The sequence below is a fragment of the Gymnodraco acuticeps genome, unplaced genomic scaffold (genome assembly GCF_902827175.1).
Source record: "Gymnodraco acuticeps unplaced genomic scaffold, fGymAcu1.1, whole genome shotgun sequence".
Taxonomy (NCBI): domain Eukaryota; kingdom Metazoa; phylum Chordata; class Actinopteri; order Perciformes; family Bathydraconidae; genus Gymnodraco; species Gymnodraco acuticeps.
Genome location: NW_022991761.1, coordinates 713,941 through 733,437, shown reverse-complemented (window position 1 = coordinate 733,437; position 19,497 = coordinate 713,941). Strand labels below are relative to the sequence as shown.

Here is a 19,497-nt window from a genome sequence, read left to right as displayed (position 1 = left end):
TGACGTTCAACATCTCTATTGCATAGGAATCAATGCAGGTGTCAAAATCAATATCCCCCTCACTAACACAAGCACTAACCCATCAGTGGCGAACCGTCAGGGCCTTCAAGGTATTCAGAGAATACCCTGGAACACTCAGATAAAACAAACAACAAATCGATTTAATTATATAAATAAAATGTATATAAAATGAATAAATGAGAATCGTATCTGTGTTGTTGATCTGTAATATTACAGTGTTACGTTGATTTGTTTGTCCTTCTCGGACCATGCATTACGCATTTCAGTGGTTTTGTGTTGGAAAAGAAAGCAACCAATCAGATCTTGTTCTGGGTCTCTGGGTAGAATATCCTTCAACCAAGGTATTCTATATCCTTGATGGAAGGCCCTGGCCGTTGCACTGAATGAGAGCGTACGTTTGGACTGACAGTTTGATCAACCAATCATATATTGATTTGTAGCCAATGGGCGTATTCTTTCAGAGGTTCACTCGGTTCCAGGGTATTCTAGAAGGCCCGCTAGTTAACTGGCTCGAGACAGAGGATCTAGTTCAGGGGTTCTCAAAGTGCGGCCCGCGGGCCAATGGCGGCCCTCGGAAATGTTTCTGGCGGCCCGCGATAGTTAATGTGACACGCTAAAATGCATGCGTTATATTTTAATCCTCCATGGTTGTATCTAGTAAGAATTAGAATGAGTAGCTTTCCAGCGGTATCTCCTGTGAGACTGTAACCAGGGCACAGCAGCCAATATGGCCGCTCAAAGCAGCTTGACTTTACACTGTGTGGGATTGGTGGATTTGTGTGTCCGTCAAGGAAATCTCGGCCGGCAGCCATCATGGTCTGAAATGACCAATGGACATCGAGAAATCACTAACGGCCCGTCTACACTACAGGCGTCAAAAAATGCTTTCAATGCTTCGCCCATTCATTTGAATGGGGTGACGTAGGATATTTTCAAACTTCGCCGAACTGCATTGTGGGTAGCATGGCAAGGCGTTGCAAGCATCGCGAGCGTCTATCGGCATCAAAAGTTGAACAATGTTGCAAGCAGGCTCGATGCTTGCTCGAAGCTGGCGTCAGCCAATCAAATCCCGTTTTTGCAATTCCCGCCAGTACAAGCGCTAGCCAATCAAACCGTGTGCAAGCTGGGAGAGCCAGACCGCAGTTCATTTCCTCATATTCCAAACGAGAAATTACGGTAGCAAATCACAGAGACAGTCGGTGAAACTGGTATGTCTTCGCCTGTTTGGGGATTTTATATCCAGTTTACTTCGTTTTAACATTGCTATTGCTTTGTATGTCGGGGGCGGGAGATTCATGTGATTGGTTGTTGGTCGCGTTGCTCGCAAAAAATCGCCAAGCTTCAGACACGCCCAGCTTCAAGCTTTTTCGATGCCTGTAGTGTAGACGGGCCGTAAGGGCCTACCCACCAAGTAAAAAAAACATAAACCACGTGTCTCCCATCAGTTTAGGTCTGTGAGGAGAGAGAGAGAGACAGATAAAATGGCTAAAAAAAACTTTACAGTTGCCGACTTCGCTAGAGATTTTTTTCGCTAGCAGCAGTGAAGATAGAGCCTCAGAACCTGAAGTCTTCGACTCTTCTGAAGAAGAAGAATACAAAGACAACAACAAGGATCCATTTGAACATGGGTAAGTGTAAATATTACAGTAATAGTGTACTGGCAATGTGTGGGGAATACCGCGAAAATGAACAATAGGTTTATTGATATATATTTTTTATCGATAGTCATGAACTTTTTATTGGGACAAAATAGACTCTCCATTAGCAAACGTTTACTCTGTGTTAACGTTATTTTGGTGTGTAAAAGTGAGATTACATGTGTAGATGATTAAATTAATCATTTATTCGTCCCACAACGGAGACATTTACAGTGACATGTTTTTGCCATCGATTATTTTATCATACTGTTCTGTACAGATGAGACTTTGTCATAGATTTATTTATATGTGTGCCTGTTATTATTTGACCGTCCTGTACAGATGAGACTTTGTAATCAGATGTAGCCTATGTATATGTGTGTCTGTGATTTTATACTGAATGTAAAGTAACTGGAAATGTGTGTGTGTGTGTGTGTGTGTGTGTGTGTGTGTGTGTGTGTGTGTGTGTGTGTGTGTGTGTGTGTGTGTGTGTGTGTGTGTGTGTGTGTGTGTGTGTGTGTGTGTGTGTGTGTGTGTGTGTGTGTGTGTGTGTGTGTGTGTGTGTGTGTGTGTGTGTGTGTGTGTGTGTGTGAGAGAGAGAGAGAGAGATCGAGAGAGACTCCTTCTGCAACCTCCCAAACTTTATTTTTATGTGTGCATTGTTATTTGTGCTTGAGCAACATTTTACTTGAACTTTATTTCAATTAAATTAGTTGTAATTATTGTCCTACACAGGCGGCGTTTATCCAGCAGCCACAACATCCATCTGTGCCGGCCCCCAGGTCAAGATCTACTGTGGCTCAAGGGCCTTCACCAGAGCCATCACCACCAAGGACCAGCAGACCATCATCACTACAGCTGCCTCCACCTCCATCTGCGGCTGCCACCAGGTCAAGATACACCTCAGCACAAAGGCTTCACCACAGCCATCACCTTCAACCCAGCCAGCAAGGAGGTCTCGTGGAGGTCTTGTATAGCACTTGTACACCCCACCTACACAGCAGCCCATGCACCATCACCCCCACCTACACAGCAGCCAGACCCACTGTCTTGGAAGACAGACAAAGACCTTGACACTGTCTTGACATTTATAATGAATAGTTGGTTGAAAGTTCTGATGTTCAATATTGTAAATAGTGAGATTTTCCAGTTTCTTATATTTATATAAATAGTTGGTTGAAAAAAACATATTTATAATAAATTGTTGGTTGAAAAAAAAAGGTTGAATGCTCAATTTGTATTTGTACACATGAACCTTGGTATGTAATATGAAGTCATTATTCAGTCCTGATGTATCTCAGTCCCTGCTGTGGTGAAAGTAGAGTGATAAACACCTATTTTACTCAAAATTTGAATTTAATGTTTTTCATTTTAGACATGAATAACACATTTATATACAGTGTAATTCAAATATTTCACTGCTTTTGTGATCCTAGGACTTTGGTAACCAAATCTAAAACACCAAAACAATTCGATCACGAGTAAATTTGTGTTTTCACAAGAGTTTTGAAGATTTTCCAAAAATCTGATTTCACATTTTAAGCTTTTGAGCTACTTATCTCATCAAACAGTGCTCTAAGGTGAGTATTATGCATATATAGCAAGACCAGAGATTGTCCTGAACATTTTGATATTTAACACATGGGGTGCCATGTTAGAAGAAATACATTTAAAAGGTGATTTAAGAAAACATCTAAAAATCGAGAAAATACCCTTAGACTCCAGAGGGTTAAGAATGGTAAAACTGCGCCCCCTGGGTTGTCATTCCTAAATTATGAATGACAGCTTGTGGAAAGTTTGCTAGACTACTGGTTGCATGGCAACTAGGCATCTCGCGAGTTGCGGTAATTGGTTAGTACAATAAAGAAAGGATTTGTTTTGGAATTATTTTGTGTTCCGTTTTTTCTTGGGCGGCCCTCAATCCAATATTGGGTACCTAAATTGGCCCTCACTCATCAAAACTTTGAGAACCCCTGATCTAGTTGAATGCGACGAAGCAATTCATGTCGTTTTATTGTTTTTAACGTTGAAATGACAAGTGCAACAGGTGAAGATGAAGTTGTTGCGGATTTGTTGTGAGTACCCTTTTCAAGACGACAATTCAGTGAACAGACGGACATTATAATGCCGGGGGGGCGGGGGCGGCGGGGGGTGTGTGTGTCTACAGAAGGTCCAGTTGTGATATGACACTGTTCGCCACTGATATACATACACTTTCCACAATCATTTCCTTTCTTTTTGAACATTTAATTGTTATTTTGTTGTTGTATTTATTTATTTTTTTGGTTGCCATCACTGTTGAATCCCTATTCTTTTTAATAATTTGCCTTTTCTGCCACATCCTGCAAAGTACATTATTTGCTTTCTGTTATGTTTGTGTATTTTAAAATTATGCACTAAACTAAAACGTTGACTTTAATTAAATATATCATGTCAACAGATTTCACATAACTGTATTAGGTTAGTTGAAAGCAATAATATCAAGTTTAAATGAAAAATAATAGGTTAAACTTAATATTATTGCTTTCAACTAACTTAATGAAGTTATGTGAAATGTGTTGACATTTAATTAAAGTCAACATTTCAGTTTAACACACAACTTCAGGTATGCAGGATGGCACTGAAATCAGATCTCTCTGAAAATGAGCCATGTTTAAAAACGTGTTTGACCTCACCGATCTCAGGAGGCAGCTCAGCGATGGTGTTCTTTGGGATCTGGAGCACGGAGAGCTGGGTGAACAGAGCCAGGTACTCAGGCAGCCGGCAGATCCTCGTCCCCCTGACGTGCCACTCTTTGAGGTACGTCATCCACTGCAGCTCCCTGGGGAAGTCCTGCACAAATATTCACTTATTAATTAACAGGTTTTATTACCTTTCAGACATTGTGGAATGTATTTCCAGCTTACCATCCACTGTTCACCGTCCAGCTGGAAGATCAGCCTGCTCTGCTCCGGATCTCTCTGATCCTGCTCTGCTTCTGACAGATAAACAACAGAAAGTACACAACAACATAATTTAAGCAATATACCTGTTTACCTGTGTACACCTGTATGTCAGTCATGTTTACCTGTGTACACCTGTATGTCAGTCATGTTTACCTGTGTACACTTGTATGTCAGTCATGTTTACCTGTGTACATCTGAATGTCAGTCATGTTTACCTGTGTACACTTGTATGTCAGTCATGTTTACCTGTGTACATCTGAATGTCAGTCATGTTTACCTGTGTACACTTGTATGCAGGGTTGGGTTGTAACGGAATACATGTAACGGCGTTACGTAATCAGAATACAAAATTCAAGTAACTGTATTCAGCTCGCGTTACTTTTGAAAAACGAGTAATCTGATTACAGTTACTTTCGTAAACCTGAAGTGAATACATTTTGGATTACTTATTGGAATTATTGGTGGAAAGATTTCCTCTCAACATTTAATATTCATTACTAAAGGTACAGCCGAATCATCACAGCGCACAAAAACTTTTACCGCCGCAGATGGACCAAAAAAGGGAGCGTTTGAAAGAAAAGGGGCGGGTCCGCTCAGTGAAACAATAACAACGAAACATGGAGGAACAAAAGTCTGCGTTTAAGTCGTGTGTGTAGAGGTGTGTGGTTAAAACACATCAGCCTGCGGTCGGTCTTTAGTCTTTCTAATGATTCTGAAGGTAAACACCGTGAAGGCTGTGCGTGAAAGGCACTGTGCGCTCCTCTTCTCAGAGGCTGAGTTAACCCTCCCGCTGCCTCCTGGTGCTGCAGAGATTTCATGAAGTGAAGGAGGTGTTCCTTCTACAAAACAGCTGCGGGCAGCAGATACTGTGAGAGTCACAGACATGAATACATAGATCAAGGCAGACTGGTGCACACACTCTGCTGTTTTGCCAATCCGGTGCTTAAACAAATATAGCTCTACACCCCTGGCCGAAATGTCCTTAAAATGAAGTCCGAGTTCGATATTTTAATTCATGTCCTGCCAACACTGGCAGGACAGAAGGCGACACGCCCGTTCTAAGCCGTGTCCCTCACTCCTCACATCACAAGCTGCATCCCCAGGACGTGTAATATGTTGTTACATCGTTTCAGATGTGATGTTTCAGTTGTGCTCTTGATAAGCCATTAAAACAGTAAAAACACGTTCAGTTTCCTTTTGCTTTTTGTGTCTCCTGTTCACCAAAACATACCCATCTGTGATGGAAAAAGAAAGTAATCCAAAAGTAATCTAAAAGTAATCTGATTACGTTACTTTTTTAAGACACGTAACTGTAACTGTATTCGGATTACTTTCAGAGCCATGTATTCAGTAATCAGTAACTGATTACATTTACAAAGTAACCCTCCCAACCCTGCTTGTATGTCAGTCATGTTTACCTGTATACATCTGAATGTCAGTCATGTTTACCTGTGTACACCTGTATGTCAGTTAGTGTTGCACGGTGTACCGATACTTGAAAGGTACCGCGATACCCTGCCGTTAAAAGCGTTACGATTCCTCCGTTTCATTAGTATCGGTACTTTAAGAATGACGGGGAAAAGTACTCCGGTGAGAAAGCGCCGTTTTAATAAGAGCCGTGTGTGTTCAGCGCTCTGCTTCCACTCCCTGCACAGCAGCCGTGCCTGCAGTCCCTCCCCTCTCAAGCACGCTCTAAGCCCCTCCCCTCTCAAGCACGCTCTAAGTCCCTCCCCTCTCAAGCACGCTCTAAGTGTCTCCCCTCTCAAGCACGCTCTAAGTGTCTCCCCTCTCTCGTGCACGCGCTAGCTGCCAGAGCACGTGAGAAAATGAGAAGCATGGCTGCAAGTGGGAGTGAAACTGGCGCTGCGCCTCGGCATGTTGACAAAAAAGACGCCAGAAGCGACATTTGGAAGTATTTGAGCTATATCTCTGACAGTGAGGGCAAGCCTACGGACACCACGAGGCCTGTCTGTAAGACATGTTTTAGATCCCTGCAAACCAAGGGAGCCAACACATCAAACTTGGCTAAGCACCCGCCGACCGGAATCCAGAGCTGTTTAAAGAATGTAAAGACAGACAGGTTAGCGAATGTGATAGATAATATAATTACATCATGCTCAAGCCCATGCCCTCAAATCTAAGTCAAACAAGTGTAATTTATTTTGTGACAAATGAACGTTTTCGTAGTTTGCCGAGGCAATTAATGGCAATGATAACTGTCTAATATGGCTATCTTTTTAGCAAACTTACCAATGTGGTTCTGGTGTGAAATAAAGCACAACATTTTTTTTTTAAAGTATCGAAAAATAATCGGAATCACAATTCTTGACTTGGTATCGGTATCGAAACCAAAATGTTGGTATCGTGACAACACTAATGTCAGTCATGTTTACCTGGGTACACTTGTGTGTCAGTCATGTTTACCTGGGTACACTTGTGTGTCAGTCATGTTTACCTGGGTACACTTGTATGTCAGTCATGTTTACCTGTGTACATCTGAATGTCAGTCATGTTTACCTGTGTACACTTCACTTGTATGTCAGTCATGTTTACCTGTGTACACCTGTATGTCAGTCATGTTTACCTGTGTACACCTGTATGTCAGTCATGTTTACCTGTGTACACCTGTATGTCAGTCATGGTTACCTGTGTACACCTGTATGTCAGTCATGTTTACCTGTGTACACCTGTATGTCAGTCATGTTTACCTGTGTACACCTGTATGTCAGTCATGTTTACCTGTGTACACCTGTATACCAGTCATATTTACCTGTGTACACCTGTACCAGTCATGTTTACCTGTTGAAATATATATATATCTATCATGTTTACCTGTGTAATGCTGTTCATCAGTCCTGTTTAGTGTTTACCTGTACACAGTTTATTAGTCATTTATTCGTCAATTATTTACTTGTGTACACCATTTAATTAGTAATGTACTTTATATATCAGTCATGTTTACGTTTTTATACCTGTAAATCAGTGATGTTTACCTGTGTAGTGCTATGCATAAATTATGTTTACTTCAGTACACCTGTATGCTAGTCATGTTTACCTGTGTATACTTGTATATCATATGTTTAGTGTTGTATATTGGTAATGTTAGGTCTACATTGTTATACCTGTATATAAGCAATGTTTGCTTGTGTACACCATTGTTTATAACAATGTAGACCTAATGTAGACCTAACCAATATACAACACTAAACATATGATATACAAGTATACACAGGTAAACATGACAGGTGTATCGGTTAACAAGAGTGAAATACAGGTGTACACAACTAAACATGACTCATATACAAGTATAACAATGTAAACATGACCTATATACAGTATAGGTGTATGCAGGTAAACATCACTGATATATTTACGTATGTATACATGTATATCAGTCATGTTTAGCTGTGTACACCTGTATATTAGTCTATGTTTAGCGTAGTACATCAGTGAGTCACCTGTGCAGGGTTGTGTCTCAGTCAGTGTAGATCTCTCCAGGTAGTGATGCAGCAGGTTGAGTTCCTTGGTCTGCAGGCTCTTACAGTAGATACGATACTGCCACTGTTGGTCGATCCTAGACACAGAGACGTGTCAATAAAGCATCTGCAGGTTCATATCAGATTATATTTCAGAAAGACCTGACGTTTATTTTCCAAACTCATGACCTTCTTTTGAACCGCAGCACTGATGTTCTGGTATAAATAGCAATCTGTGTGTTCATATGACTAAAATCAGCCCTGACCTCTTGGTTTATGACTAACAACAGTCAGCTGTGTCTGAGTGTGTGTCCTACAATTGGTTCAAAGCTGGGTGGAGATTTGGGAACTGTAACATTGTAGACTCATGTAAGACCCCTTTTCCATCTTACTTGTTTGAGTTATTTATTAAGACCTGATTATAATGTTTATGGCAATATGTCAACTTTGACCAAGCTGTTGTTGTAGTGTTTTCTTTGTAGTTGCGATGTGTTACACATCTGTGTCACTACTTTTATACGCCTTTTTATCATGTAAACTTACCTGAAAATACACAAGCACATCACTGCAACGTGGCTGCCTACTTTCAGATCATTCTAATAAAAAATGCCTTAATCTCTTCTGCATTTCACCTATAGAACCCCTGAGCTGCCCTCAGTGTACAGCAAACAGGGCCACAGCCCTGACATAAGGGAGTTGACCCAGTACGGCTGAGGATGGGAAGGAGGATCTGGACCCTGGTCCCTTCTTCATCAGGACAGGTAGAACCAGAGTGGCTAGATCACCAGTCATGCACAGATGATAATGCATGTGTTTGATTGTTCCTTCTTGAAATGTGTGTATTGAAAGCAGCGTTTCTACCCTTAAGATGGCATTCTAACGCTTCTGAATACTGCTTTCACTGTAACTAAACCATAACTGAAAGTGAAAGCTGACATGTTTTGTACATCCTCGATCATCTTACTTGGGAAGGGCACTTTGCTCGATCCTCTCCTGCTCCTTCTTCTGTGTGTGTCTGTGCTTCTTCACCCGTACCTCCCACATCCCTCTGATCAGAGAGACGTCGCTGACCGGGACGTCGACCTTCCTCCCCAGAGCCATCTCCTGGAAAGAACCAAGGAGAAGAAGGAGAACATTGAAAGAACTGAAACGGTTTAGTTTAGTTGAAAGCAATAATATTAAGTTCAGATAAAAAAAATGTAGGTTCAACTTAATATTATTTCTTTCAACGTATACAGTTATGGGAAATGTGTTGACATAATACATTTAAGTCAGTGTTTCATTTTTTCAGTGAAGGAAAATAAAAATAACTGTTCAGCAATATTGTTTTTTTTAACTTGACATTTGAAAAAGAAAATCAGGAAATAAAACACCTACATCGATTCTTAAGTCCTCTATGCTTTGTTTATTTAAAATACAATTTTTACCAAACATACTGAAGTATTTTCAATTAAGATATACTTCTTATTATGTCCCTTGCAGGGGTTTATAAAATAAATGTAATTATTAGAAAAAGTTACAGGAACAACATGACTTACGTATTATTTCCAATTCATTTATGGCATCATTATACAAAAAGTACACATTTTACAAAGAAATTGCCCTCAGATATATGTTTGTTGTAAATCCTTTATTTAGCCTTGATATAGTTAAGTGGTTATACTTAAAGAAACTTAAAGAAATACTTAATCATTTGGTAAGGCAAATACACTTCCTGTTCAGTTATTCTGCTCACTGTCTGATGAGGAGATTAACTGAGGATAATGGTCTAAAACATGAAAATGTATTGATTTATGTATAGCTTTTATTTGCTTTTTGGGTTATTGTTTTGGTCTGATTGGTGTACAAAATGCAGGTCTAAGCATTTGTTAGCAACGCTGTTGACCTCAGCTGCAGTAGTAATGATGAGGATCTGTGGTTGTCGCTCCTCTCAGGTGTATTGAGCCTCAGGGCAGCTCTCTGACCTTCCACTCAGCTGATATTAATATGACTAACATGACTGCTGCTGGAGACTCACATTTCTGATGAGTCTGCATTACTACATCACAGCAAAGTTCACTCCCTGTCACAAGAGCTTTTATTTTGAAAGAACGTCTGAACTTTTGGCTTAGCCATAGCAACCCTTCTGTCCCACAGGGATCTCCATCACTGCCATGCAGATGATATTCAACTATACCTCTTACTTAACCCTCAAACTGAGGGAAAAAGTCAAATTCAAGCATTAGTGAGTTCACACATTTTGTTTAACACTGCAATGACTCTTATCATTAATATATTACTGAATGGGCGTACCAGGCCTTTAGCTACAAATGTCACTCAAAGAGACACGTACCAAAAGACTGAAAATGACCCCAAAGAAACATAAAGGACTACAAATAGACAGAAAAGGACTACAAAAATAAAATTAATTGGTCTTAAAGAGACAGAAAAAAAATCATAAAGACATACAATTACCACATTCAAACATACCATGACCAAAAAGAAGGACACTGTGTTGACAAAGAAACACAAAATGACTACAGAGAGATGAACAGCCTGTTCCCAGGGCCCCCTTCTCTCATACTCCACCCATTGTCTAATAGTACACAGGTGACTAGATCAGAAAGGATACCTCTTAGCCTTAGCATACTAAAGGTTAGCATAAGACACTGACACATTCATAGTTATGAGGATACCAAGAGATGAAGGAGGTAAACTCAACTTCCCATGATTCCTCAGTGTCAACTGGGTGGAATTTCATGCTGTTGAACTTTTTCAATTTAAGAGCTACTAATCTGGCTACATTCCACTGTTAAAGAGACATGTTTCCTGTTTATTATTCAGAGTCCAGTTTGAATATTGTATAATATCATAATTATATAAAATAGTATCCCTGTGAAAATGAATACCAACATACCACTGAGATAAAAAGAAAACATATTGTGTTTCCATACCTGTGAGTTCCTGTTAAAGTCCGGTTGTCTGCTTGTTTACTGAGATCTGACAGTGTGTGTGTGTGTGTGTGTGTGTGTGTGTGTGTGTGTGTGTGTGTGTGTGTGTGTGTGTGTGTGTGTATGTGTGTGTGTGTGTGTGTATGTGTGTGTGACACTACATGCTATTTATACCAGTTGAGATTCGACCCCTGGTGTCGGTGTCACATGATGCCACTGCTTCACATTCAAGCAAATATCCGGAACAGTGACATCATTTTTTTCTTCCTGCACACATCTCTGCCAGTGTCTGATTTAAAGACTGTTGTTAGGCTTTTGGAGGTTTTCCCTTTTTCTATAATACAGGTTTTAGTGCATGTAAATGGTCTGCAAAGGCTAAAATCCCTGTGTTCCGTCCAGAGGGAGTTTCTCTCCTACACACTCCGCCCCCCCTCCTGCCGGAAACGCTTCCATTGGACTCCTTTCTTTACTTCCATAACATAGTGATATAATTGATGGTTTATAATCAAATTAAGAATTTTATTATAATCAAGTTTATTGACAATTAGTTTTGTACATACTTTGGCCCTTTCTCATTTCACTAATTCCCCTCCTCGACTCCTATCCTCGTGTCTTAGTCCCGCCCACAGGAGATGCGAGCGGAGGAATCGAGGAGGGGAACCGAGGAGAGAGGAGGGGAAGCAGCAGGCGGTTAGAGAAATGAGAAATCTCCGCAGCAGTAGCCCCGCTGCGAGGTCGGGAGTAGCCTAGAAGTGATCATTTTAGCGTGAAGAGTCTGCTAAGCTGAGCGTGCTCGACTAGCACCACCTTTTCTGGAAAATAACCCCAATACGAAACTGACACTGAGAATAAAATATGTGCAGTATAGCAAATAGTTTATAATTATTCATTAGGACACAAATGGTTTTACAATTTTTTGAATAAACTACGATTTGTTATGTATTAGGATACAATGTTCTAAATGTCAAAAAGTACAAAAAATGTAGAACAGCTGCGTTAGAAACAGTTTGAAGTTCATCTATAAATACCCGCTGCCATACAGGCAACACAATGTAAAGACATGTTCAACACGTGGGCTCACCTTCTTTAAATACATGCACACATTCTGATGGATATGTTAACTCACTGCAGCTCAACAGTAGCTGCACTAGTATCAGTTACAGCAGGGATTGTCACTGTCACTACCCGGGGCCATTCTCAATTCTCTTATTTTTCATTTCCTCGGTCTCGGTCTCACCGGAAGTTGATTTGTCTGCGCCATCTTGAGTAGCGTCCCAATGGCCTTATTTTTGCCGGAGGAGCGAGGAGCGATAATGGAGGAGCTATAACCGAGGAACCACCAGACCATCCTTCGATGAAATCCTCAGACACTCGCCCCGCCCCTTACTGTGTATCGCTCACTGATTGGACGAGGCAGTGCATGCACTGATCTGATGCTTCTTGACATGAGAGCAGTTTCCCAGCGGAGTGAAGAAAATACATGAACCTCACGGGAGTCACTCCTCAGTTTATACCGTGTTTTGTTTCAATTCATGTTTCATTTAGTTACAAATATGTGATATATCTGAACAACAAAGTGGTCAAAAATCATTTTCTTCATTTATTGAAACCATTTTCATGATCACTTTTTTCGTTTTACATTTTCATTTATTGTCATTTCCATTCAGTCAGTCATTAAGTGCTATTTAAATGTTAATGTGTTACATATCCACACAAACAAACAAAGTGTGCAATCCAATGAATGTTAATCTAACTGGGTTTTGATAGATAACATATCTCTTTTTCTTCTCTCAATTATTTTATTTCTATTGTGCACTCTAATCAATATTAATCAAACTATTGTTCGTTTACATTTTAAGAAGGGCGTTTATCTTTTTTGAGAATGAGTTCTTATTTGATTTTATTTATTTGGGTCTACAACAGATGATACAAATGTTTGTGTCAGTAAATGTGTACTAACAGAGGCGGGGGTGTGTGTGAAAATAACAGGGACATAGCTGCTGTCAGACGATCAGCTGTGCAGCGTCATCACAAACGGACGTCGCTTCACGTGACGCTCCGGAGGAAAGGACGTCCCATTGCTCTTAAAACTCATTTCCCTGCTTCTCGTGGTTTCCTTGCTCCTCCATGCTTCCCTGGTGGACGGGACTAGTCACAGGGAAACGACGCAAGTGAGGGACGCAAGGAATCCATTTAACCGAAGTGAGAAGGGCCCCCGATCTGCAGTTCTGCCCGATCTGCAGTGCGCATGTGCGAAATGGTCCGCCATATTGGACAACTCCGGACGGCAACCCAAGTAGGACAACATTGGCTTTTGGCAAAGCTCAAAAGGAAAACTTGAGAGAGATGAGTTATTGTTATTACAACGTGACTTCACTATTATTTAACAACTCTTTTTATTGGGTTCTTTTATTTGGGGTTAAGTACATTGTCAGAATAAGTGAGAAATTGTTTTAACTTCTGTTAGACAGCTATAGGCCTATGCCATACATTTTTGCACACATTCACAGTAAATATGTATTCAGTATGGTAGCTGTCTAACAGAAGTTAAATCCATTTCTCACTTATTCTGACAATGTACTTAACCCCAAATAAAAGAACCCAATAAAGAGTTGTTAAATAATAGTGAAGTCACGTTGTAATAACAATAACTCATCTCTCTCGAGTTTTCCTTTTGAGCTTTGCCAAAAGCCAATGTTGTCCTTCTTGGGTTGCCGTCTGGAGTTGTCCAATATGGCGGACCATCTCGCACATGCGCACTGCAGATCGGGCAGAGCTGCAGATCGGGTAGTGTACAGGGATCACCAACTACATTTGTCCAAGGGCCAAAATGTATCCAATAGACACTTTCGCGGGCCAGCGATTTTTATAGAGAGGCGAAGTCCCGCCCTTCTACTTCCGACCCATGGGACCTTGGCTGCAGTCGAATAGTCCATTTAGCGGAACCTTCCTAACCGAGTGAAATGACCCGGAAGTCCCTCAGTGGCAGCCATGATAAGTGCCGTTCAAATTCTCTAGATGATAGGAAAGGAGGTTTCAAACTTCCTTTATAACCTCCTTTAGCTTAGGAGCCACTGGACCTCCCTCACCGATAGGAGAGGAGAAAATGCTGCCCCACAATGTCTTGCAGCCGCAGCATTTGCAGTCACACAACAGTCGGCCGTTCACGGAAACAACCGATTATGACCGAGAAATTATATCATGAAAGTTACGGTGCTTATTAAGCTTTTTAAAATGGTAACTTGCCAAAGTGCTTTGTTTTGAACGTTCATCAGTATTATAATCAAAAAGAGAAATTTGAACGTTAGTTTTGACTGAAATTATCAAATAAAGTCAACATTTCACAGTGTTTACTGAGCTGTGTGGGGTTTGTTCAACTTTTAAAAGATGTTTGAATGGTGAAATACACAGTGATAGATGTTAAGGACTAACGTTTATAATAAATACCTTTGTATTTATTTTAAGATATTTTCATACAATCATACGCAGAGCCGGCCCGACCCATTAAGCGACATAAGCGGCCGCTTAGGGCCCCCTAGCAAACAAAAAAAGAATGAAAAAAAATAAATAATAATAATAATAATCTCAGTACACCGTCGCCGTGATAAGTATGTTTAATTAATTTAGTTAATATGCCTAGATTGCCTACTCTCAAAGTCATGTATTATATTATTGAGTCAATCATAATACATTCACCGTGCTTTACCTAAACCTCATCATGGCACTAGAGTGTAATTTCCCGTGTTCAGTGAATGCAACAGAGGCAAGACACCAGATCAACCAGAGAGTTGAATGGAAATGAACATCTGTATTATTGGCTGACTGGTACCTATCCTGTGAGCTGTGACAATGTTTAAAATAAACTGTCAGTCGGACTCAGAGTTTTTGAAGATGGACATAAGAGCATATTTTCTTAAAAGAGACGACAATTCTCAAGTGGTGGCTCACACAACAACCCCAGAGCCACCACTTGAGCCAGGTAAACAAGGTATGTAAATGTCAGTAAACTTCCAAGTTATGCGAACATCTAAGCAAAGCCTAAATTACAGCTACGTTGACGTTACTTTGAATCGCGGGGGCAAGCTAAACCGTTAGCAAGTAGCTATAGCTAGCCAGATATATTAAATAAACACTTTGTCATACAATCTAAATGTTGTGTTTTTTAGCGTTACCTGGTGATTTCAAAGAAAGCTCTCTGGGAAATGTTGACTTACTGTTCGACATGAAGCTAGAAGCTACCTTACACACAGTTGATCCTGAGTCCTGTCAGTTAAAGTGTTTCATAATTAGTTTAGCTAAGCATCAACCTAGCAATGAAATATATGGATGTTATGTGACAGTATTTCTGAGAAAAAGTTAGCTGAAATGGTGGCATGCCACCGCTTTACGTGTCAACAGCATGTTTGAACGTATTTGCAGCAGTAAATGTGGCTGTTTGGCCATTGACGTTGCCATAACAACACCTGAATTTAAATGTGCAACCTCTTTTTGTGACACATTTTTACATGAAATTATAATTCTTCTGAATGATATTCCTATTGACAGCTAGTTTCTATGTGAACATTATGAGATGGACAGCCAGAGAGAATACATGAAAAACAGTTGTGAAATACTATATGACAAAACAAGAATACAGTTTAAAAGGGGAGTGATTAGTAAAATATAAGAAAAATAAAATCTGTTTACAGTTCTGTTTCCTATGGGTGTTGAGAGATGTATCCATATATCTCTTAATTTTGCTCTCAAAGTGCACCAGATTGATGCACTTTGGTGGCATGCCACCGCTTTACGTGTCGACAGCATGTTTGAACGTATTTGCAGCAGTAAATGTGGCTGTTTGGCCACTGACGTTGCCATAACAACACCTGCATTTAAATGTGCAACCTCTTTTTGTGACACATTTTTACATGAAATTATAATTCTTCTGAATGATATTCCTATTGACAGCTAGTTTCTATGTGAACATTTGGAGATGGACAGCCAGAGAATAAATGAAAAACAGTTGTGAAATACTATATGACAAAACAAGAATACAGGGGAGTGATTTGTAAAATATAAGAAAAATAAAATCTGTTTACAGTTCTGTTTCCTATGGGTGTTGAGAGATGTATCCATAGATCTCTTAATTTTGCTCTCAAAGTGCACCAGATTGATGCTTTTAACTTGAATATTTAAAAAATCTTCCCGGGGGAGCATGCCCCCGGACCCCCCTAGCGGAGATGAGGATGCCCCTAGAGGATGTTAGGTCCACGGTGTTGACATGCTTATTTATGCAATATGTGTGCTTATGCTAAAATCATAAGACAAAAGTTGGTTGTGTATAGTGAGAACGCGGTAGAGTGAGGGGGGCCCCCAAGCCAAAGTTCGCTTAGGGCCCCCAAAAGTCTAGGAGAGAAAGATTATCTTTCGATCCCGTTTGAATTGTGCCATGAATTACACATATGATGTTTGTCAATCCCAGAGTTGCGTAAGTGTCATAACTGATGTCATAATTGTTTTCCTCCACTAAATATAAGAGATAGCTAGGATAAGATAACTTTAACAAGATGCCTGTGTGCTTGGTACCAGGTTGTTATCATAACAGCAATGTGTCTTGCTCGTTCTTTCGCTTCCCGTCTGATGAAAGGACCAGGAGTGGCTGGATCAAGTTAGCTACCTAGCTAGTAGCAAGCACGTTAGTTAGCATTACAGCCTTAGCCTTGTCATTTGTATTAGCCTTAACATGAAGTAACATGAAGTAACCCAAAATGTTAAACAGTAAGAGTAGTAGTCATATTTCGTGAACCCTTTGAAGACTACTGTCACACCGGTGTGATCATTCTATAATACACCGTTTAAGCCCGGATGCCCCCGGGGAGAAATGCTAACGTTAACGCTACATTAACATCGGCGATCTTTTCTACTTCATGCGATCTGCACAAATGGTTAACATTGAACATTAAAAAGATCAGGCAGGGGAGAATCGAAGGAAGGCAGGCAGCTTTGCATGACATTCTTCTGGACGTGTTTCATTGTGTTGATAGTGAGGGTAGTCAATCCCTTGTTTGGCAAGACAGTAGTGACGGCCATCTTGGTGACGTGTGTTGTTGTGCGAGACCAGAGATGTAGTTCATTGAGCGGTTTCACACAAAAAAAGTCTTACTTCACAATTTTACGGCAAAAGTTTTTTTTGAAACGTGCAAAATTATCTTTTAAATTGACAAACATCATATGTGTAATTCGTGACACAATTCAAACGGGATCGAAAGATAACTTTTCTCTCCCCATTGACTTCAATACATAATTTTCCAAAATAAGGTCCCATGGAGGTCCACCGGAAAGGGAAGGGGGGTCCTTCCGGTGGACCTTATTTCGGAAAAAGTAGGCTTGTTTGAGACGAGCGAGACCGATGCAGACCTGCGCAATTGCGATCGCCGTCTTGCTAGTGCGTTGCATGATGGTTAGTGTTGGAGCACCACCCAGTGGCGTGGTTGAAGGTTCGAATCTGCTCCACGCCGATCGTTTGATGGGTAGTCTTTTCAAGGAAAGGACTCGAACACCGAGTTATGAGATAAGCAATAAGCTGACTTTAATGGTAAAAGCAACAGTACAAGATACAGAGTACTCTGGACTCAATTCTACTACCGTGTGATAGACGTATCAGGAACGGCCAGTCAGAAGAGAGCGCTGAGTATGAACATTGGGACAGCTTACATACAAATTCTGTGGGAGGGGTTGTGTGGTTGCTCCTCCCTAGCTATTTGTTATTGGCGATTTCACTTCTGGGCGCGCCCTAGACAGTGAGTTGGTAGTTCTCCATTGGCCGGTTTCACTCCTGGGCGAACCCTAGGCAATGAGTCAGCAGCCGTTGACTCCGTCTGGTTCGCCCCATCTTCTTACATTAGCTAACACACAATATCACATGTTCTGCCTCTCTGAAAGCTATACTCACTGTTTATTCATCATTCAATTCATTCTATATTTTATTCTGTAGATTGTGTACATTACTTTTAACTTTACGGCTTTTTGCACTCCTGGTTAGAAGCTAAACTGCATTTCGTTGTCGCAGTACCGGTAATCTGTGCAATAACAATAAAGTTGAATCTAATCTTGAGCAGGAACAAATGTATTTACTTAGTACATATCTGACATTAACGATTATACACATTTGTGCATTCTTTATAAATGCAAACTGGTCAAGACCACTGACGGAAGTAGTTTTGAAAAGTAATAAGTGGTTCTGTCTTTCACATGTAGGATTCAACCCCCTTTGTATTGATTTGTTTTAAAATGAACAGACACCTGAGTCATTCATTTGCAGTGATATAATATTTGTGGGATTTCTGTTGCATCCACTTCATCTGCAACGAAGAACGCCAACGCAATTTCCCCCAGCTGCAATCGGCTATTCTCGTCTACTTTCAAGGCGAGCCGCAGCTCATCTCTAACAAGCCTATTATGTATTGAAGTAAATGGCGAGAGAAAGATTATCTTTCGATCCCGTTTGAGTTGTGCCACGAATTACACATATGATGTTTGTCAATTTAAAAGATAATTTTCAAGTCAAAAAATTATTTTCAAGTCAATTTTTCTTTTTTTAAATGTGTCGGAAAACTGTGAAGTAACACATTTTTTTTGGTCTCGCACACGTCACCAACACCAAGATGGCCATCACGTTAGCACATTTCACCTCTTTCTTTCAGAATAAGGCGAAACGTATTAAAAGAGGTGAAAATCACTACAAGTCTGGGCATGTTGAGAGCTGTACATACGAAAAAGGGGAGTTAGTAGGTTCCGTAAGAGCCAGCATGCGGGACCGGCTTTACAAGGTTTCGGTGAGTAACACGAGTGTAATGTGTAACGTTAATGACATCACTTACGCGACTCTGGGATTTGTAGTCTTTCTAGTTGCGTATTTTTCATAGCCTTATATTTCAACAGTTTTACGACAAACTGTGACTTTTTTTACATGGAAATTATTTTTTAAGATTGACAAACATCCTATGTATAATTCGTGGCACAATTCAAACGGGATCGAAAGATACGTTTTCTCTCTCCATTGACTTCAATACATCATTTTTTCGAAATAAGGTCCCATGGACCGGAAGTAGATGGGAGTGACTTCGCCACTCTATCCCTCCCTCGCTGTAATTCTCTCCGGTTAGTCCACCAGCAGATGACAAACACCCACCTCTCCGCCTCTTCCAAGGGACGAGGGGACCGTGCGGCAGAGTTTCAGTTAGATTTTTTTTCCGCTGGTCAACATGTCCGTTAAAGTTGAAATCTTCCGGACAAAATTAGAAAAGTGCTGGTCAAAGGTCTTCTTTGTTATTTATTGAGCTTTAAAACAAATGAATAATGACTCTATATAATCATATAAGAATAATACACGGAGGACGGAGATCTCTTTTTGTCCCCCTCTTCTGACAGCCCAGCAGCTGATCTCAAAGCATGCTCCCCACTCCTGCAGGGGGGCGTGGTCAGATGCAGCTCATTTGCATTAAAGCTA

General features: G+C 40.5%; 1 protein-coding gene across 1 annotated transcript in view; it reads right to left on the bottom strand.

The window, feature by feature from the left end:
• Positions 1 to 12,151, bottom strand: part of lrrc2 (leucine rich repeat containing 2) — a 40,911-nt gene extending 28,760 nt beyond the window's left edge. The window contains exons 1-5 of the mRNA XM_034199355.1: positions 12,091 to 12,151; positions 9,044 to 9,183; positions 8,062 to 8,177; positions 4,565 to 4,635; positions 4,334 to 4,490 (exon numbers count right to left, since the gene is read on the bottom strand). Of these exons, the coding sequence (XP_034055246.1) occupies positions 4,334 to 4,490; positions 4,565 to 4,635; positions 8,062 to 8,177; positions 9,044 to 9,183; positions 12,091 to 12,105 (499 nt within the window). The 5' untranslated portion in view covers positions 12,106 to 12,151. The remainder of the gene's footprint in view (positions 1 to 4,333; positions 4,491 to 4,564; positions 4,636 to 8,061; positions 8,178 to 9,043; positions 9,184 to 12,090) is intronic.
• Between the last annotated feature and the right edge of the window lie 7,346 nt (positions 12,152 to 19,497).